At 43.4% G+C, this 21823-nt stretch overlaps 2 protein-coding genes and 1 long non-coding RNA gene across 5 annotated transcripts; 1 reads left to right on the top strand and 2 right to left on the bottom strand.

Moving 5' to 3' along the window:
* Positions 1-43: 43 nt before the first annotated feature.
* On the bottom strand, positions 44-5440 carry spryd7b (SPRY domain containing 7b). The gene is made up of 5 exons (XM_076170027.1): positions 5253-5440; positions 3470-3586; positions 2670-2836; positions 2240-2342; positions 44-1165 (listed from the first exon to the last, which is right to left on the bottom strand). Exons 1-5 carry the CDS (start codon positions 5356-5358, stop codon positions 1068-1070), a joined length of 591 nt encoding a protein of 196 aa, XP_076026142.1. The 5' UTR covers positions 5359-5440; the 3' UTR covers positions 44-1067.
* A 607-nt stretch (positions 5441-6047) lies between these two features.
* Positions 6048-8373, top strand: trim13 (tripartite motif containing 13). Of its 3 annotated transcripts, none has more exons than XM_076170093.1 (2): positions 6048-6312; positions 6892-8373. In XM_076170093.1, exons 1-2 carry the CDS (start codon positions 6184-6186, stop codon positions 8083-8085), a joined length of 1323 nt encoding a protein of 440 aa, XP_076026208.1. In that variant the 5' UTR covers positions 6048-6183; the 3' UTR covers positions 8086-8373. The 3 variants fall into 3 exon arrangements, with proteins under 3 accessions (XP_076026208.1, XP_076026207.1, XP_076026206.1); XM_076170092.1 differs by lacking the exon at positions 6048-6312 and adding an exon at positions 6341-6708; XM_076170091.1 differs by lacking the exon at positions 6048-6312 and adding an exon at positions 6341-6778.
* A 1905-nt stretch (positions 8374-10278) lies between these two features.
* On the bottom strand, positions 10279-21365 carry LOC143015923 (uncharacterized). Its single transcript, XR_012965473.1, has 2 exons — positions 21171-21365; positions 10279-10915 (listed from the first exon to the last, which is right to left on the bottom strand). It is a non-coding gene; the product is annotated as an uncharacterized LOC143015923 (long non-coding RNA).
* Between the last annotated feature and the right edge of the window lie 458 nt (positions 21366-21823).

Genomic DNA, 21823 nt, shown 5'->3' with positions numbered 1-21823 from the left:
TGAGCGAGAGTAGTGATACAATAAGAATAATAAGGACAGAGAATTAATGCCTCAGGACACAAAAGTTTAATCAATCAAGAATATTTGGATTTTGCTTGTTCAATAAAATAATTAGTGCAAACAATGACGAGCCTTTCAAATACAGAAGGTAACTGTCACTCTTCAGTAGCGGTTATGCAATGCAAATACAAACGATTGATATTACAGAGCCACGTTTCAAATCAGAGACAGCCAGCTCTGGTAGCATTGTGATATATAGAATAAATACAACAGATTTCAAAAGACAAAGAAGAAGGGGGGGGGGGGGGAACATCCAGTACGGGAAAACTCTAAGGCGTTTCACAGACAGGAGTATGTGTGTCAGTAATCTGAGCGATAATCCACTGTGTTAAACATTTCCCAGTACCATCACAACATCGGACACACCAGGGCAATCCCCTCTGCTGTGGAGACGTTTAAACTTTTAAATCTTCATATCAGCTACAAATGGCACAAAGAATGATAATGGATACGAGTGTCGTCATATCACAGCTCATCTGAAGTGATGGGGATGTGGGGGACTGAGAGGCAAATACTGACAGAAAAGTGTTTCAGTTTCAGAGTGTAGAGGCAAGTATCCTTCTAAGAATCAAATAAATATGAATAAAAGGGGAACATGTCAGTTAAACATGGCTTCAGATCCTGATTAACATCCACCGTCCAGCCAAAATAGAACATCTACACAAAGAAGAAGACAGGAAGCAGCGACCAAGTGTTTCAGTGTATACAGTATGATTACCACACAGTTTGACATTCTTTCATCAGTACACAAAAAGCCCAACCTGGCTGCCCCTTCATCAGAAATCTCCAATCCATCAAGGATATCCAGCATCAATCCAGAGCAGCAGTAAAGAGACACAGCAAGACAGAGGAGGCGTTCGAGCCACACGTATGGACATCTGATTGAGGTCAGACTGTAGTGTCACAGAGGCTGCAGTGAGATGTAGAGGCTGCAGATGTGTGTCGTGTTAGGAGAAGATAAGAGAGGGAGGAGAAGTTATAGAAGGGCTGAGTTCTGAGGTGGGGGTTTAGAAGATTTGCTGTTCGAAGAGGATCTTCTCAAAGCCTTGAGGAGATGTGTGGTAGAAGTCACTAAACTGGCAGTCTAAGATGGCACTGTCATCCACTGGAAGAGAAGGAAGCAAAGAGACAAGACACACGTTTAGATGTTTAGATACAACTGAAACCTCTCAGCTCTTTTCCCCTTAAATTTCACTTCATGCAGCTTTAAAGACGCAACGAAAAGAGCCAGGGCCTTCACTACTGATTCATTTCCAGATATGTCAAAGGTCAAGCTCACAGGGCATGGTCAAAGTTACAGCCTATTGCCAATGAATCATCTCTTGAAGCTTCTCTGAGTGCATTTCTAGTTAACTTTCTGCAAACAAGGCAATATATAAATAAAGATATAATTCAGTGTCATATTTAAAAGCTGCTCAGTTTGGTAACATCGGAATATTTGGATGCTGGCACACTAACTTTGAATACAATGGTTGACTTAGTCATTGGCTCATTCAAATGCACCCTCAGCATGTAAAGTAGCATGACCTCATTCCCCTCCCAGCCCTCACAATCAAACTGCTACAGCAACTTGGGGCTATTTGTTATTAAGTTATTGAGCTGATGTGTGACGGCAGTAGAGTCGGGGCCATTTTGTGTGCCTTCATTAAGGAATCATCTCAAATCCAGAGTTTCACGCCCTCACACTGTAGTGAAACCTTTCACAAGTGCTGTTCACAGTGAAAGTTGAGGCAGTGTTTTGGTCATGAATGATAGTTTCTTATTAGAACCTGTTGAGGGTGAACACCGTAAGGGATCATGCATAATCTATCATTTGGCCCTAGAAGTACAACCAGCAGCAGAGGGAGTGTTAGCTTAAATTCTATAAATGCTGCCCTCTACTGGAGGATAAAAACACAACACTGAAGACGATGACATTTGTGAGCAACTACTTCCCAGACGTGGTGGAGGCAGATACCGTGTTTTGAATACGCCTAACTGAAATCAATTATGTTAATACTGTGCATTCCATTTAGGATCGTCACTGCCAGCATCCTGGTATTGTGCAGGCTTCCTAAATGGAACACATCCCTCATAAATGTTATTACTGCCTGTGTTCTTCCTGGAATACTACATCATCTGTCTGCTGTGAAAACGGTCTCTACTGTATTCATGGAGTTAGCTTGTTTGATGAACCTACCATAAACAACAGGGTACACAGTGCCTCGGATCCCTGAAGCGGGGCAATGCATGTTCTTCCCGTTCAGATACAAATTCAGCTCCACGTGGTCGTATGTGATGCCCTGAGGAACACAAACACAACTTCAGCCACATCGCACAGTGTTCAGAGGCAAAAACAAGAAACAACACACACTTATAGGATGACTGCAAAACCACAAACACCTAAACATTTAGAAACCAAGACCGACAGGAATTTAAGCCTGACAAATCATTATATGTCCACACACTGTATGTAGTATATATTTAGAGTGTTAATGATGAACCAAAATGATAAAATAAAGAATAAGCAGCACAGACTTATATATGAAACAATCAAGGTGTTTTCTTAATACTTTACAACATTACACTCCATAATAGTCCGGTTGCTTTGGAAACATTCTTGCACTCACCACAATATCCCCCTCCTGAGGGAGGCTGTTTGCAGGGAGACGGTTCTTCTCCTCATTATTATGGTACACTGAGCCGTCGTGCCTCAGGACCAGGCTGTTTGTGTCCCTGCCCAAAGGCACTTGGTTAAGATTCACTTTCTGAGTGGCCACGCCTAATCCCCACACACCTAAACACAAAGCACAGAGATGAGGATCCACTAACCCAGCTCGTCTCACCGCACATTAAGACTAACGATAATGTCATATTTATGATCGGGGCAGCAGGTAACTGAGGATAATGCTTCCTCCCCAAGGGGTTCTGGCACAATGAAGGAATTTATAGTTTAGCAAATGATGTGTTGGGACTTAGTTACAAGTTATTGCTACAAGCCATTTCTTGGACCCAGATTTATCACATGATGCAAGATCACAAGATACATGTTTTCATCTGCTATTGAAACAGATGATTTGTGAGCCGTGCAGTCAATATGTACATGTGAAGAGGTGCTGGGGCCAAAACAAACTGCAGCATGGCAACATCAACATCCTCTTATTTTGGCAAAGCATTATTATTTAAGTTAGTATCTGAAGACAATGGACGTGCAGTTTGCATTGCTGCTGCAGAGCGTGCAGCATCTTAGAGACAATTGTTATACAAAAGAGAGGGCCAAAGAAAGCATAGTATAGAATAGGGTGCTTATAGACAGCATGAGGCGTCTCCCTCCCTCCCACAGAGGGGGAAGCGGGACGTCGCCCTCTTAAACAAATCCACAGAGCAAAGGGCCGCCTGGCAGGGAGAGAAGATGGGACAGAGCGCTTACCGGTGGACTGGATCTTGAACTCAAAATAACTCTTGTTCTGGTGCAGAGGAGCGTTGGCCAAGCATCCTCCAGTGCCACATATCCTCCGCCCACTCTTAACAATAACAACATCTGTGCCTGCATGGGGGGAAAAAAAGCAAATTGACTACATTTTGCAGTTTGCGAAGACAAAATAAATATTGTTTGTTAACATGACGACACCCCAGACGCTCTCATTTTAAAGAGGGGGGACTATTCAGCATGTATGACGATTTAAAGGCTTCTGTGGGTGTAGAGGGAGGGTTACTTTAAGTGTGCTTCCATATCTCCCTTATATGGCAGGCCCAAGCTGCAGGTTTGAGATAATTCTGACCTTTGGCAGATATGAACACACATTCACACTGTGGTGGGCATCGAACAAGCAAACGCTGGCCCACTAAACATCAGTGGACTCTTGTGTGCTTGTAAATGAACCCTGGCACTGATCGCTGCAGATGGGAACAGGTTTTTACGGTGGTCTGAGCAAAATAAAATAAAAATGACATCCACACCTATCAAAAGGAAGAACACCATGGATTGTAAAATGGGAAATCTAAAGTAATTTTATCAGCCTGGACGAGCTGAAATGAGGAAGAGTTTGAGTGTCAGACGACTATGTTAAGGAACAATTGAAACCAAACAATGAGGCGGAGGTTTTCAGAAATAGACGAAGTTAACCCTTTCCACATGATGACATCTATAGGGACATGTGCTGCTGCATCCAGGTCAGCAGTATGTAATGTGGCAGAAGGTGACCTCGACCACGACAGGAGACGCGTCACCTCATTTGATAAAGTGTGGCAAAAGGGTCAAACTCTGGTGGACTGCAGGTGTCAGAACAGTTTGGTTTGAGAGCCATTTTGAATGACATGGATTACTGAATGAATCACAGACTGATCTGATCTTCACCTTCATCACAATAATAGAAAAAACATTCCACCCTCCTCTGGAAGAAATAACAGCAATGCCCTTTAGCTGCTGATCAGACTTATATAATGTTGAGGGGGTGGTTGTGGTAATTATAATTATATTGAATGTGGAAAAAAATCATGTTGACGGTTGAGGTTTTACTAAAAGCATTTTCCTTCTGAAGCCCAATCAGGCAGGAGAGCAACTGTCTACTGCGTCAGCACATGGCCCGACAGATGACCGGAGACTGTGTTACCATGGCGACACCAGGGATAGATACTGTATTTTACACATCATCTTTCTAAATTCCATTATTTTTTTTCCAAAACGTTTTGTCTTCCTTTGTTTTTCCAAGACTTTCCCAGGCCTGAATAACACCACTTTATAGGATTCCTGGCTGATTCTAACGGGTTACCAACAATTCGGCCGCTATAAACTAAAGATATATTTTGACTTTGAATATATTTACATCTAAAGCTGTCTCTTTACGGCGGTTTACTCGTTCTTAATAATGCTGCTTCTTAATATACATGAATCTTTACCTGAGTAAACTGCGGAGTGCCCCTTTAACTGAGCCACCCTGTCAGCAAACGCGTAGTCTGTTGTTTATCTTCAAATACCCAAGGGCCCCGCTAGAGGCTGTAGTCTCATGCGACACTGAACAATACGCCCAGCCAACAGTCTAAACATCACAAATCCTGGACACGAAAATAAAACGGAGATTTAAAACAAACAATCAAGCTTTACGACATCCCGACCAGCTAGCTGATAGCTAGCTTGTAACACCGGAAGTGTCAACGCGTCCCGTCACATACACGCAGATAGGTTTACAGAGGCGTTAGCTCAAATTCATTACCCATGTGATGAGTGTCTAACTGCACCGTGGGCATCTCTTTGAGAGGAATGTGCCCGGTGCCGCCATCTCCGCAGCAGCCTAGACAACACGTAAACATCGCAGCCATCCCTGCTGTGCCGCTAACGCTAACCTATCGGGGAACATCCGGGAACATCCGCCCTCACGAGTCAACGAAGGCTGCCTGCGACGCGGTTTAAGATGTGACGCTGCACTCGCGCAACAGCGACACCCCGCGGCCAGGATCAGAGCTACTTTAAGCCCCGTGCCACCCACCGCATCCAATCACATTGCTGCGTAAGACAGGCAGTTTGCTCCTGATGGCATGGAAACAAGGGAAGAAAATCAAGGTCAAAAATCCTACACGTGACTTAGTAACTGCTGGATATCGAGGTTACATAACGAGGAGCGAGCAGAAAGTTTGTTTCCGCAAAATTATCCAACCGTCACGTGACCAGTAGAGGATAATATCTGGATTTTGACTTGAATTTGAATTGAAAGGGCGTTCATAGAGGCCGATTGCGGCTGAGTGTAATACAAACAGACTCAAAGCTGCAGGTTTGTGATGATAGATCAGCTGATTCACGCAGCTGATCTACTGCTAAAGACAAATACTTTTTTTATTGTGTTAATACGCTGAAAATGCCGATATCGATCAGCAGCCAGACAGTTGGCTTGAAGTGGGGCAGGATACGAGCATGTGATGCGAAGCTGGGACGAAAACATTTGACAGTCTTTCACGCTGTAATGTTTTGCATAGCAACAGCCCCTCCCCCCATCCCACTGACACAGGGGATCCTCTGCCACTTACTCGGCGCTGAGAAAACGTAAACATCCCAAATGCTACCCCAAGAGTCGCCCGGCACCTCCAGCCAGCCGCTGCAGTCACACCGGTGAATGCGATGTCACACATTCTCCGTTAAATGACGCAGAAATGAAGGCAAAACACTCCGTTTTAAGATTCAAAGCACCGCCGAAACGGTTAAATCTGTACCCGGAAAAGGGCGAAGTCTGCACAGCAACAAGCGCCATGATTGCGTTGCAGAGCGCGTCTCAGCAGCTGGTGAGGGATTTTTTTTTGGTCCAGTAGTTGCATGTTACTATGCGCTTGCAGAATCTGTCACAGCTCTTCCTCGGTACCTTGCCAACAGGAGCAACTCTGCGTGTGTTCGATTTGTCGGTTGGATCGTCGCGTTGGATTGGTTGGACCGGGGAGCTGATTTTCGCTTAACTCAGCTAACTTAGCTTCCTGCTATTTCGCAATACGAACCCGCGAGTGTTTTACAAAGTGATCGATGTCGGTTTGTGTGTGTGTGATCAAACACTGGGGGTGGCGAGTGTCTCACGGCGGAGACGTCCTGAGGATGTTAATCAGGCGGGAGAAAGGGATGAAAGAATGCGCCCAGCAGCGTTTGATCACGGATCCTTTAACGAGGCTTCAGCCACGCAGGGAGGAAAAGTCTGTATCCTTTGCGATTCTACAACATGTTTACGCGTTATGTATTTCCCGCGCATCCTTCTCAGCCCGGGTGCGTATCAAGCACGAGTTGCGTCTCTATTCCTTACTCGTGCGCTGTTGATTGACGTTGATGTGTCTTGTTTCTGTCTCTAACCCTTTTGACGCCCGGGTGATCTCTTCCAGGGGAGCATGGAGCTGTTAGAAGAGGATCTTACGTGCCCGATTTGCTGCTGCATCTTCGATGACCCGCGGGTTCTGCTGTGCTCACACAGCTTCTGTAAGAAATGCTTAGAAGGGATCTTGGAGGGAAACCGAGGTCCGGTTTATAGAACCCCGTTCAAGTGCCCCACCTGCCGCAAAGAGACCCCGCACAACGGCGCCCACAGTCTGCAGATCAACTACTCTCTGCGGGGGATCGTGGAGAAGTACAGCAAGATCAGAGTTTTGCCAAGGATGTCATTTTGTAAACAGCACTGCGGTCAGCCACTTAACATATTCTGCGCCACAGACTTGAAGCTCATTTGTGGATTTTGCGCAACGACGGATGCGCATAGAGGGCACACATTCTCGTCCTTGGAGGATGCATATAAAGGAGAGAAGAAGGCGTTTGAAGATATGTTCCAGGGGATGGAGAGATGCAGGCAGAGCGGAGAGATCTTGACCTGCCTGGAGACGCTCCAAGCCAGCAAGAAGAAGGCGCTCCAGTCGGTGTCCAAGGACGCGGAGGAGGTAAAGGATTATTTCGACAAACTCATCAGTGCCTTAGAGTGCAAAAAGAACGAGATCCTGTCCGATTTTGAAACCATGAGGCTGGTGGTGATGCAGGCGCACGACCCACAGATCACTAAGCTGAACGCTGCGTTGGAGGAGCAGGGGCAGGCGCTCAACATCGCAGAGTCCTTCAGGAGCGTGTCCGACCCGCTGGGCTTCCTCCAGCAGATGCAGGAGTTCCGGGAGAAGCAGAGGATCCTACGGGAGACACCGCTGCCCTCTCGGAAAGTCGTGGACGCGGGCGCCTTTGCCTGCAATTTCGATGTTAAGAAGTGGGATTCGCTTAGGCTCAGAGAAGTGGACAAGATCTCGCTTACTCCCGAACCAGCAGGGTCCAATCAAGCAGGGCGCCTGCGGTCTGCAGGACTCGCACTGTTTTATTGTCTTGTGTTTGTAATGATCGCGATAACGATGTTTACCCCTGAGATGGCAGACCAAGTGCCCCCGCAGATTGAGACGTATTGCAAAGATATCAAGTCGCGTCTCCTCCACATTGGCCAGTACCTGCAAGAACGAGTTTGCACAGATTTGATCGGTGCAGATGAGGAGTGTATCGCGGACTTTTTTCTCGCCACTGATGAACGCATTAAAGGCTATCTGTCATGACGTCACGGCCCTGACAGAGGCACACGCCGGGCTCACACTAATCCACGAGCACATCTGGACAATCGGCACACTATTACACGCTGTATAGGATAATTGTTGGTGATGTTTCGGGGGCCTGTGCTCCATCAGCTAAACCGCACCAGAACACGGACTCTTATTTTGAAGAGCCACAGCCTATACACTACATATGTTTATGAAAGGACACATGTTTTGTAATGATTTAGTTTGGTAGTTTATGACAGTTCAAACCTTGTCGAAGCTCTTTCTTAATAAACTTTGATGATTCGATGTCGCCGTCATCGTGTTTGTTTCGGTTCATTTGCAGGTTTAGGGTCACACGGGATCGGTGAACGAAGCAAGAGAGGAATGATATCAACCAGGGACCTAAAAACCTGACTTTTGGTACTAAACCTAAAGTTAAAGTTTCTTTACCTGCAGATAATGATGAAGATTTGAGGAGGATCGTGTAGTGGTTTTAGTTTCGAGTCGCAGATCTTCACCTCAGTTTCTGCAGAGTTAAATGTTCGACTGTCGACTTATTTTCTGCTTTACATCTGAAAGCAAAATGAGATTGCGAGGGGAAAAAGGAGAATTTATCCTTAAATCTCTTTCATATCCCAAAACATTTAGATCTATTAAAATAGGTCAAAGCTAATTTACAAATTGTGATCTGATCTTTTTTATTTAGCGCAGACAGTTTGAGGCGCGTATGAACATAAAGCTGTAGAAAGACGGGATGGGAATCTAACACTGCTTCATTTCTGTATAGATGTTGAAGTTGAGTCTAAATTTCAGTGCAGACGGCCGGATCAGCAGCTCAGCCTGCAGTTTGGCTTCAGGCTCAGCTGCTGCCTGCATCAGGCCTCTGTCAGGGCTGATGCAGAGCTGAAGGCCACAGTTTGTTCCACTTATTACAGTCAGCCAACAAACAAGCCAACTTAGCATAATCATGATTAATATTGACAAAGGGCAGATTGTTTCTAACAGAAGGTGTACTGTTAATAAAAAGTAGATACAAAAAGTAAAACACTGCAAAAAAGATCACGACCAAATTACGGGTATTATTGGAGAAAAAAGATGTCCAGAAATAATCAATACAATAAAATAAATAATAAATCGTTTCCAAATCGGTGACTTTTGGGCAGATTAAATGTTTTTCTTCTACGCGCACGGAGTCAAAGTGAGGCCAGAGTCACAGCGGCTCAGCAGGACGGTTGGGTTTGGTTTTTATTACGTTGGTTGTTTGGACATTTTCTCTAAATGTTCCGTAATTATGCAGGAGTTGAACTCAGCTGAATGTTGCTTCGGTTTATTTAAAACGAATTATTTCTCCAGGCTAGATTGTTAAGTATTTTAGATGCAAATTCAATTCCATCTGTAAAAATCGAAACTTCAGAAAAACTCAAAGGTAAGTATGACCGCCGAGTGTTTTTATTTATATTTTGTATAATGAAAAATTACAATAGTTTAAAGTTTATTGTTTTTGCCGATAGTAAAGGAAAATGATAAAGTATTGAGGTTTAAAAAGGCCCGTGAGGCCAAATGGAGTAAGAGCGCTACAACAGCAGTTTGTTCATTTAGCAACAAAGACAAACTCGGTCTGAAGCCAACAAATTAACTATATTAATAGAACACATGATCGAACTAATGCAGCTCTGTACCCCGCGAACCTGCCACGTTATTTTCGGCGCCATATCACGATTGATAGGTTGAACTTTTGTGTTATAACGGAAATGGCTACAGGAAATTGAACACATCTATGAAAGGAATGTGGTTTGGTTTATAATGGTCGATGTTTAAACCTTTTCCACTTTCCGTAGCGCTGCTCGAGTCCGGAGCCCCACAAGAGCCTGCGCACCGTGCGGAGAGACGGGACGGGCCGAGACCGACCGGAAGGAAGAACGACTCAACGTTTCAGACGTTAGAAAAAAAGAGTCAAGTATAATTATCGTATTTTGCAGTACATGAGTTTTTTCTCGTTCAAATCCGCATTTAATCGCTGTCCGGAATATGACGTAACCTCACCGTAATCCCGTAGCCCGTCACGTGTTCACGGCGCAGTTTTGCTCAGCTGCAGAATTTAACGCAAGCGCTTCAAATGTTAAGTTTCGAATCAAAGATCGACTCGTACAGTGGCGGTGGAATAGAGAAGTCATGTTCAAAACACAAAAACAGACCAAACTGTAACCAATGTTCAACCTTTTATTTCTCCATATGATCAGATTGAGCAGCAGAATTTTACACATATGCACGTTGGTCTGGGTGACGTCATCGTACCTGTGCCGGTGCCGGTGTGGCAGCAGGCGTGTTGTGCTGCTCAGCGGTCAGTTGCACTGCGTCAGTGGTGACTTTGCTTCAGCAGCACGAGCAATACTGGAGGATTCAGTTTTAGTCTTAACTCCAATATTTACGTGCTGCTACAGTAAGGCCACCGGCAAGAGGAAGGTGCACGCTGAGGCCCCTCCCTCACTCAAACCAGAAACCCCCCCCATTACCTTTCATTAGGCCAAAAAGACTATTCTGTTCGTCAGTGAGGAGAAACCCAGACTGGAGGCAGTGAGTTGTGTCTCCTGTCATCCTTACAGCTGTGTGTTCTGTCTGTACTGCTGCAGCACAGCATGGCCTGCATCTCAGTGTAACCCACAAACCATTCCGTGCTGCTACAGCATCTCCAGAACTGGAGTTCTAGCACCGTCATTTCTGATCGCTCATCTTCCTCGTAACCACCTTCATTCTCATAGTGACCACCCCAATACATGCGGTCAGAGAAATGGACATGATCATTACTCTGCTCAATGCCAGATCGACTGTTCACCGGTGTGTGCAGCATCTGAAACACACAAAGAAGGAAAATGTTATTTCGACTTGACCTTTCACTCCAAGATGAAAGCTAAACATCAACGTATTTAACTCATTTCATAGTTTGAGTGCAAGAGCAAAAATGCACAACTATTTAAAATGTTTGAAACAAGACACAGATCTTTGTAACCTAAACATTTAATATCTTTGTTATAATTTAGAAGAATGTCTGGTTGATTTGTGTCAAACTGTTGTGTGCAACTCAAGTAACAGATAAATATTTGCAGGAGGCCCCGGCACTCATAAATGACGGCGTGTTTTAATTTGCCATTAACGTTCCATAGTGCTATTGACAGGTGCTGTGTAAAGGCTTTTGTGCAAAGTGAGCATTTCTCTCTGTACTGCATGGGTGGTTGCTTTGCAGAGGCAGAGCGCAGTATCTCATTCAGTGGCTGAGCACTCTTAGGTTACAAAGATAATTACTGCTTTATTGTGCCCGGCTAAGAGTGAAAAGAAAGGCTTCCACTGTACGCGGGCGGGGAGAACACAGGGCCACGCCACTTAATGTGAAATTTATTATCTAAACGGGCCATTGTCAACATCCTTTTGACTTTGCGGCGCAATTTTCTGGTTCAACAAGGAACCAGGAAGTGTCTTTGCTTGCTCTGTGGCGTGGACAGTTGTAACAGACATGTCAGGGGCGCCCGGTGTGAGTTTCACTTCAGAGTAAGAGTAGAGGTTTAGATAATAAGAGACATATCAGAACAGAAATACACGAGCCCTAGTGTCAGAAAGAGAGGAGGCATTCCAGGCTACATCTTCTACTTCTACTTTACTACAAAGGCTTTAGTGGGAAACAAAGTCATCAACAACAATCAGACACAGAATTGTTCCCAAAAATTGTTTTACCACTAGAGGTCTCAGTGGGCCTGAAACGTTGACCCTGGTCTGAAACGGACCAGATGGCTGCAGACCTGAGCACAACACTAATTATTTATTAACATTTCTTGCCCTCTAAAACAAGTCCATCTTCATAAGCATGCACACACACACACACACACAGAGAGAGACAACTCCAGTGAAGCTGAGATGAGAGGATTGACAGAGGTTGTGAGACTCACAGAGAAATGTCTAATGTGCATGTTTTAACCTGAAAAAAACACACACACACCGACACACATTATATTACTACCCATCTTTGTCCTTTCCAATTGAGCATCGTATTCATTTTTTTCTATGATTTGCCAACACAAAATACTAAAAATCTAACACAGACATCAAACCTTGCCTGACAGGCCATACATCAGTTTTTTTCATATAAACAATTTTCACGATTTTATTCTGTGGTCAAGTTTCGAGCAGGTTGCCATTTTGAAAGCTCTCGGTGCAATCGTGGATTACATGACATCATAGGTAGATTGAGCCCCAGCAGCCACAGAGCACCGCAGTAACCGGCTAAATCCTTGAGACAAACTATAGTGCAAGTCCAACCAAGAGGGCACGATAGGAAAACATTGATGCCGTGAGAAGGACGGCAGAATTTGGCAAATTATTGGACTAAAACGCTGCAGAGAGGCACCTGAGTTTGAAAGTGCAGTTTGTCTTTGGACGCACCAACCAGCAGCTTTACAAATGACAGAAATACCTCTAGGGAGACACGAAAACAAGTTCACCTTGATGAAATACAAATCTCAAACCAATCTGAAGTCTGTCTGATTGATTTTCATGGCAAACAACAGCGAAAGGAAACCAATCGACCATGGTGTACACACACTTTTTATAGATATCAGTCAAATTAAGCAAAATCCCCTGGTGTACTTCTATTCTAACATGATCAATTCTGACAGTCACACATATACACACCAGGACACTAAACTGATCTAATACAGCAGCATTTCAAATATGGCTACAGAATCTACATTATGGCTCAAGTCACCTCTGCCACCATCCCCACACACACCAGTCCATCAAGTCTAACTTCTGATGATCATGTTGCAATAAATACTTTGTTAAATGTTGGCCCCTTTAGAAATTTACCAAAAATATGCAATTTAAATCCAACCAATAAGAGAATTGATAAGTAATTCTCCTGTGGCCCCTCCCTGCTCAGAGCAGAGACCTTACACACTCTGCATTCAAAGTACATGCACTCAAAAAATACGAAGGCAGCTAGAAAAAAATATTTAAAAAAAATAATTATCATCATTAGTCATCAAAGCTGCTATTAAATGCCAGATGACTTATATTACCTTGGTGTGTTTTATAAATCTATATTCTTTACCAATACAACAATATTAACAGCAATATTTCAAATATCTTAAACACATTCTCTTTGAAAGTGAAACCCAAAACTACCACTTTCCACCTTGAAGTACTGCAAACACATGAAGCAACCCACAACTAATTATCTAGGGGGTGTCTAGTACTTTGCAATAATTAAGTCAGTGAATTTAATCTCAGCCTTTTCCCTTCCATCCCACAGTTTAGCAGATTGTTTTTTTTGTCAAGCACCTTAAGAAAAATACATAAAAAATTTAAATAAAATTCCTATTTGTTACACAGGGTAATAGCTTCACTGTCAGTCATATGTAACACACACTTGGTCTCCCCAAAGTCCTCTTATTTCACCAATGTGCTAAAGCTGGTCGTCCAAAATGATGTGAAAATGTGTCTTTTCATTTTAATAAGTCAAGATGTTGTGTTGTTTGTTGGAAACCCGGTAACCCTGTGTGAATCTGCCAAAGTCCACAAAAAAAAAAAAAATCCAAACCAAAGCAAGTGTTTGTGGAATAAAGCACACAGCCTTGGGTTCATTTGTAGAGTGACAAAATCAACAAACAAATGTTACTCAGTAGCTAATTGTTGTGCGTGGTATTTTATCTATGAAAGGAAAAGCTTAGCGTGAGATATCTGGAGGTACTTCCCCCCCCCAAAAACATCACAAGTAGTTTGGCAACATAAAATATGTCTGCCGCCACATGTGATAATGTGCTACATTTGTGCTGCTGGGGTGTGTGTTGTGTGTGAGAGAGAGGGTGTGTGTGTGTGTGTGTGTGTGTGTAAGAGTGTCTTCATCTCTTTTTATTAGTCCTCATGTGTGTCAAATCCCGTGACATTTGGAAAAAAGGGACAAAATGAAAAATACTGGAAAGTGCAATAAGCCGACTCCCTTCACAACAGAGGAGCTCAAAGTAACAGATGTATATGTGGGAGCATAAATACCTTCTTAATGATGAGGGAGAAGCACAATATAGAGTAACTCAGTTGATTTCAGGTCCGGTCCAGGTGAAAGTGTTCATACCAATATGACTCTAACCTCTCCCCATTTTTTCTTTCTGTCTGTCTCTCTCAGGGAATCATGCCCAGACATGTCACCTTTGCTGCTTTGCCTTTCCAACCCATTGCTATGGCGTTTGTTTCCAACACAATTGCCTCAAAGAGTCACCTAACCCTGAGGGCAAAGGTCAAGTAACCTTCGACACACCACTTGGCACAGGGACACGACGACCCATCACCTCCGCAGATGGAGAGGCCGGGCTGACGTCTACTCCTCTGCTACACCACAGTCAGACAGTGTGTAATCACCTACTAGATGAGACAGGGTGACATTCCAAGCAATGGGGAAAAGCAGGACCTGAATGGGAATTCTATTGATGTATAAGGCAAGGCCCCTCTAATGTGGAGTTTCTTAGGGTGTGTGTACATGCCAGCTTTAGCCATGAGGATGCAGAGGGGAAGTGACACCTCGTTATCTGTGGACAGTACAGATTAAAGGCTTAAATATAATACATTTGAAATTATTTTCAGTACTAATTCAGTCAATCCAGAACACGGTGAGATGTGATGCCCTTTCATATTTTATCACCCGAACAAAACAAATGTGCACAGTAAAAAATTCAGACTCTTACAAAAAAAACGTCAGCCACAGAAACACATCTCCCAAATCACCGGTGTCATGCGAGTGGCAGAGTGGGTTCATAGAGAATAAATGGACTATGTTCACTGTGCCACAACCTCGAGAGGTGTGAAGGAATATTTGTGCAGCTAGAGGGACAGCATGTACACAGCATGAGATCTCCACAGTAGTAAAAGCAAACACAAAAGCCAACACTTACTCATCCATGATAACAAAGCAATGAAATATCCACGATGACAAAACTGAGCAGGAACACTTTCATGCTTTAAGTGGGGTGTGGAAATCGGAAAAAACAAGGGGAAATAATTAAAAAAAAAAATTCTACACCAGGGCTGCTACCTATGAAGAACTACACCGTCCTCTATAAACAGGAGCCCTGTAATCTGTAGGTGTTAATCCTGAAAAAACAAAATACTGTTTCATTTGCACGCATTCTCTCAGGTGGAGAGGCTGGGATTCCCAGGACACTCCAGCAGCATTTTGTCAAGTGATTTACACAATACCTTACAAACCCAAACCATGAGCCTAAAACAGAGTCAAGTCTATTTCCTGGGATAACACTAGCAGATATGTGTGAGTAAGGAGTGAGTCATCCTGGCTCTCCACAGGTCTATACCACGCTCAGCTCACTGTGCACATCACCATCTACTGCCAGGTATGACAGATAGTGGGACGCACATTTCTGGACTTCCCTTTAAAGAATGGAAACAATGACGCGGCATCATCATACCCTATGATTTACACGCAATAATAGCACAGCACAGACATTTTGCTAAAAAAAAAATTTTTTAAATTGGCAGTGTGGACCTGAGGGCACGTGCACTTCAGGTATTCAATATCTATGGACACGGGGAAAGGCATTAAAATTAAGTTTAAATGATAAAATTAGCTGTAACTCCTTTCTAAAAAGAGTTCTGGCAAGGACACATTTATCGTGTAAATTCATTGTTTCGTGTGATTTGCTATTCTGGGACGGAGGAAGCATGCCAGACAACATGGCAGCGTAAGTGTTCAAAGGTCTAAATATGAAAGAAGATTGGTTCAAGGGAGTTAACGGGTTCAATAAAAAGCCTGGACATCTCACGAGGTTCCTCCAATAAGCACACGCAGTCTCACTCACCTAAAAGCAAATGTGCTGACCCTCAGCTGCTGAACGTTTTCATCAAAGGCTGAACCCAATTCAGCATTTTGTTGTTGCTCAAAAATTCAATCCCGGTTACACCACTTAATACAGCATTCGGCCCATCTCTTACTTCCTCCTGTCATCAAAGGCAGCAGCCATAAACAGGATGCAGACAAAGCAGCACACTGTGGCCAATTCAAGTGTGACCTGAGAACATAAGTTACTTGACCAGCAAGATACATTTATTCTTAAAAACTACATTAATATGTCATTACTAACTACTAGAGGAGTTCACACACAGAACAAGCAGTAGTACAGAAAGAGGACCTAAAGCTGGAGTGTGTGTGTGTGTGTGCTGTATGTGCACACACACATCAAGCAGAAGGCAAAAGAGGAAGCACTGATTAAGCATGAGACTTAAATGACACACCCATAAACTTTTGCAAACATTTTTGTTAATATCATGCCTCAACTGCTTAGGTGGAGTTTGCCCCTAATACAGTGTAAAGTGTGTGTGTAACACACTGAACAAAACTTTTCGGGAAAATAATTTTTAAAAATAAATAACAATTTTGAGTGACAAAGATTTTACACTCTCACAGTTTACATACATGATCACAAAATAATAAAGGTACTTTAAGGCTTGTGTGTTTGTGTGTTTCCATCTCATTCTTGCTTTACACACCCATCTGCCTGCAGCAGTGTGTGCAGTGTGTGCAGTGTGTCACACAGCTCTGTCGACATCATTTCCAAACAGAAAGTCCAAGATCAAATTGTACTTATTTTAGTGACAAGACACCAAATAAATTGTTTTAAGCAAAGACGTTTTTGGCCACACTGTGGGTGAGGAGTCTGGTCTCAGCACACACACACACAGACACACACACACTGCCTGGCTCAAAGTGTGTGGTGTGAGGTGTTACCAGCTTACCAAGTTAAGTTAAGCCACAATAAAAAATTTACTGCGTCACCAAAACCATCCCACCAACATTTGCAATTATTTTCGTGTTGAAGTTTAAGCTTATTAATCTATAAAAAAAAATGGAGAACTCCATTTTGTCAGAGGAGGCATATTCATGTCAGATCTTGATAGCTGTGCTGTGACCCCATTTCCTACCTAAAGTATAATTAGCAACTAAAGAAAAATAAAACACCAACACAATCTTATTTAACTTGGTGCCCATGTCAATAAGCACCAGCATCGCTCTGTAACAACAAAAGGAAACGTACCGAGTCTTATGTGCAGCTAAAGTTCACAAGATGTGCTTAGAGGGGAAGAGCTGAGCCCATCTGTGCTCCTCTGCTGTGTCGGTGCTCACTGCCCCCCCACAACATAATGCTCACTACATCTTTTATTATATTATAATATATAATACATATTTTAGCAAACCACAAAAGCTGAGTAACCCAGTCAAGTTACTGGATACAGTGAAATTTAAAAAATAATAATTCTGTCTTTACACCACCTGTCACAGTGACTTGTGTTTGAAAACTGATGTCGACACTTCAGTTAAACACATCACCTTCTAAGTGTGGTTTAAATGTGGTGGAGGGACACAAACACACACACACACACACACTGCACTATGCAAAAGAGGACCTACATCTTCATACAGAGCTGCACTGCTGCCAACACTGCAACCTAACACAACCACCAAAGACAGACACTTCAGATCAGTCATTTAAATATTAGATTCCACGACTGTCCACAAATTAAACTCCTCCAAAATGTAACTGTATGAAAAAGGACTGAGTGATGCACATAAACCCACATAAGAGCTCGCATTTAATACCGCCGAGACACAGAACTGCATCCAATTTCAACTTCTGAGAAAATAAATAATTGTGAAAACCTGTTCCCATCAGAGTAAATTTGAATACTATAAAGTTTGTGCTGAGTGGTGCAGAAAGGAGGAAGGGAAGGGTGGGGGCCCCCGCGCAGCCGGCCCTGCCTGCCACACATGTAAGCAAGTACAAGAGAAGAGGCACAACTTCACCAGGAAATGGGGGTGGGAGCCCATTTTGCCGGAGGGGTCTGAGAAAACAGAATGATGAGTCACAGAATGTCATGCCAGCAGCGTGGACCGGCACAGACGCGGCTCCACAGTGAGAGTGGAGAGGCACAGATCACAGAGTGGAGGTGAGACGTGGACCTGTTGCATTTTTTGATTAAAAAAAAAACAGGAGTGTGAGATTACAGCGCACCAATAAAGCTCAAATAATGACTGTCAGAACACAGGCGAGTGTGAGTAAATTATGTGTGCACTCTCTGTACCTATTTAACCCCTGCCAGGAGGATATAAGGCACTGAAACACACTCAGTATTGTTTTGACCATGAAATTACACTTTGACAATGCAGCACATCGAGTCCTCCACAGATTAGATCTGACAAAGTCTAATTGTGAGTTTTTAAGAAAACAAATGTTAAAAAAATTACAATTTAACTCTGATGATGTGTGGGCAAATATTACAATTTATAATGTGCAAAAGATTCACACCTAACACCACCACACCCTTCATAAGAAATAAATGGGGAAAATGCATGCACACACACACACACACACACCTAACCCTCCCAAATTAAATCTGTAATATCGTCTGTAACATATGTATTATTTTACCAAGTGGTCTAAGTCATCATATTTTACTGTTATGTGTGTGTTATGTGTTTTTTAGTGGTGTGTGTAACTCTGGACCCTTTGCTTTAATGCTGTGTGTGTGTGTGTGTGTGTTAGTCATACTACACTTATCAATCTTAGGTATTACAGCAATACGATTTCCTTTCTATCACTCCACATCTGACTGGCTTAATACACAGAACACAATATAACATCAACCACTCTGGCTGGCAAACAACTTTGACCTATAGTGCTGAATGCTTATCATAATTCTAAGAATACAAACCTAAAGTCACCTTAAAATTCAGGGAGTTGTATTGGTTAGGTTCCCTCTTCCTCTGTGATATATTCTACGCCCTATTTTGGTGTGTTTTCTGTCTGGGGGTCTCAAAATTGATCCTAAACATTCCGACTTAAGAGGAATGACAGAAGAGTCTCATTAATATAATTAACAGTAAAGACAGGGGACGTTTTTAAACATACACCCTCAAACATAGTGGAGAAAATAAACACGCCCTGTGATGAACAGGCACATTAATAACACATCTGTCCATAAAGCAGGAGGCAGAGGACTGCAACAGTTGTGTTTTAATAAAATTCAAATTTTCGAGGCAGGACACCACACACACAGATTAAAGTATTCTCCCGTGCCTTGCAACCCCACCAAACTCTTCATCCCTGTTAGTAATGATCCCCCCACCTTAGACTTCTGTGTAGCTTTCACATCACGTTTGCACACTTAATTCAAACTGAATTTCACCTAAAATATTTATGCAGGCCTGACAGTTTCACTGTGAAAATGCAATTCTTTCCCTGCAACACACGACAATTTCACACAGCACAACAACAACGTCCGACATCATTCCATTCAACACACAGACAGTTCTTGCAAGTCTAATTAAAGTGTAGAGGTACCGTCTCCATTACGGATGCACACTGAATGACAGAAATAAAAGTGCTAAAAAAAATGCAACTCCCATGCACAGTGACAGATAAGATGGCCTGAGGAGAAGGACAGAGAGGAGACTCACACAGGCGCTGTACTGTCATACTCTAAATGCAGCCTGTTTCCATGTGGGATTGGATGATATGTATCGACTGTGTGGACAGTTAATCATTAAAATAAACGTGATATAGTAAAAAGATAGGAAGGTTATGTAACACATGAGAGCGATCTGTCGTTCAGAGGGAGCAGAAGGGGCGGGTTCAGGCGCACAATCAGAGGGAGGCTTTTCTCTCCATTAGTCAAGTAGTCATGTTCATGACCAGTGTGAAGTCAAAAAAATAACTCCCTCCACACTCTTTATGCAGCAATACTCGGGGGTTTCTCGTCGCTCGTAACTGAAACTATTACACCACTAAAAATCTATGTTTTTTTTAATACGGAAAAAATATACCCGGGGTCCAGGACACACCGACAGAGAAGCGAGGTACGCACAGGCAAACGAAGGCAGAGAGCAATAACTGAATCAGTCTGCGCTCAAACACTCATTTGCCGTGTTTCGAAATCAAAAAGGTTATTTTGATTCAAACTGGTTCTCTTAGGAAGCTCGCAGTGAGTGAAAGGCAGGAGCGGCGAATCCCCAATATAAATTCTTTGACAGCCAATCCGCATGAAGACAATTCGCGTTATCGTATCGTTAACGGTTCAGACAGACAGCCGCGCAGTTACAGTGTTACAGTTGGACTATCTGAAGTTGCGATGGTTGAGGCCACTTGGCTGAGCGCCACATTCGCCCAGTATGATTAAAGTAAGTTACCATAACGTGTGAGGAGACTCAGGCGGACTGGAGGCTTTAGACAATTAAGTCCACATTATTATCAGGTAGATTGGAGATCGCAGTTACCAGATATATAGAAAACCTGCCGCTAAGTTGTCATACGCAACGACACGAAATGATCACCGCCCCATTTATCAAAACGTTACTCAATAAATGAATTTCGTTTTTTTTAATCATCGCGGAAATCACTGACTGTAGGAAAAACGGCAAACTCGCTCGGTGCTCCGGCAATCTAACGACCGCCGTCATATTCCGCTAATAATCTGCGACCGGAGCAAAAGTCAGCACTGACTAACAGCTTGGAAACGTTAAATTGCAACAAAAGCCACCGTGTCTGTCCGCTCTCTCCTCTCTGTTTCCCTCCCAGGCCGGGGGAAGTGCCGTGTGCATTTGTTGACACTGCCGTCTGCGCCTCTCCGCTGCTCAGCCTGGCTGCTTTCGCACCTCCCGCTCAAAACTGCTCTCTAACGCAGGAGGAAAAAAAACACAGCCCACTGTAGTCCAACTTTGATCAATAACCCCTACATGTCCTCTCCAATAAATATATTTTTCATTTATGTTCTTATCTCGGAATAAACCCCCCGCTCTAGTGAACAAAATGGACAGCTGAGCGAGCGCAGTTATATATTTTTTTCACGGTTACAGGGCAGCAAAGTCAGAAATCCCTTTTCTCTTTGCTATGACGCTAAGCTAGCGGGCTAGCTGCTACAGAGTACAGACAGAGCTGGCCAAATGGCTAACGTCTCCCCGTCGCGATCGGTCGCTCCTCTTTTCCGCGTATTCTGTCATTCTGTCCGTTCATGCCGCCCTGCGAAAATAAATTTAAATATTTTCTGGCTGAATTTACCTGCAGTCCCGGTGAAACAGTGTCATTTCCCTCTCTAAGTGCGCCGTTCGGTCTTCTCCCCTCTCAGCGCTGCCGTCTGTCTCGCAGCATCCTCTCACCGCAGCTGCTCGAGCGATCCCTGCTCACTCGAAAATGGCGCCGAAAGATACACTCCTCATTCAAATTCGTTAGAGCCTCCCTCTCTCCCCATTGGCTGGATACGGAGCAGAGTCCGCGCAGCTGATTGGACGAGAAAAATGCACTCTCGAATGATCTCGCAGCCCACGCAGCGCTCAGCAGAGAGAAGTTAACCCCTTACGCCCCGGCACATAATCACAGGAATTACAAACCCCAAACCTTCAAATTAAAACGAAGCTTTCAAACTGGGATTTTTGGGAGGGAAAAATAGAGACGCACTTCATTCAAAGGCTAAATATGTAATGGTATAATAGATAAGATAGACATATTATAGCCAAGTAGTTGTAGAATATTAGTGCCATTAGTTGAACTGGCTTGTTTATTTATAGTTTCGCCAAACTTTAAACTGTCAACTCTCATTACATTAAGGGACATATGTGGATACAAATAAGGTAACGTTGAGTATGGACTGCACAGCCTGTGTCTGTGAGCATGATGAATATCCAAGGTTTCCATCAAACAAGTTATCAAGAGCA

Source organism: Genypterus blacodes, unplaced genomic scaffold, assembly GCF_046128005.1.
Source record: "Genypterus blacodes isolate CSIRO-AG114 ecotype Tasmania unplaced genomic scaffold, CSIRO-AGI_Gbla_v1 ptg000214l_1, whole genome shotgun sequence".
Classification (NCBI taxonomy): domain Eukaryota; kingdom Metazoa; phylum Chordata; class Actinopteri; order Ophidiiformes; family Ophidiidae; genus Genypterus; species Genypterus blacodes.
Note: the sequence above shows the minus strand (reverse complement) of the source record. Positions and strands in the feature narration are given on the sequence as shown.

What these genes read in the sequence shown, in the direction of transcription:
- spryd7b (XM_076170027.1), bottom strand. Translation starts at nt 5,358, where the DNA reads ATGGCTGCGATGTTTACGTGTTGTCTAGGCTGCTGCGGAGATGGCGGC. An exon ending in GTTAGACACTCATCACATGG is followed by an intron (nt 3,587 to 5,252) that starts GTAATGAATTTG and finishes CCCCCCATGCAG; the next exon opens with GCACAGATGTTGTTATTGTT. An exon ending in GTTCAAGATCCAGTCCACCG is followed by an intron (nt 2,837 to 3,469) that starts GTAAGCGCTCTG and finishes CTTTGTGTTTAG; the next exon opens with GTGTGTGGGGATTAGGCGTG.
- trim13 (XM_076170091.1), top strand. Translation starts at nt 6,545, where the DNA reads ATGTCGGTTTGTGTGTGTGTGATCAAACACTGGGGGTGGCGAGTGTCT. An exon ending in GCGCATCCTTCTCAGCCCGG is followed by an intron (nt 6,779 to 6,891) that starts GTGCGTATCAAG and finishes GATCTCTTCCAG; the next exon opens with GGGAGCATGGAGCTGTTAGA.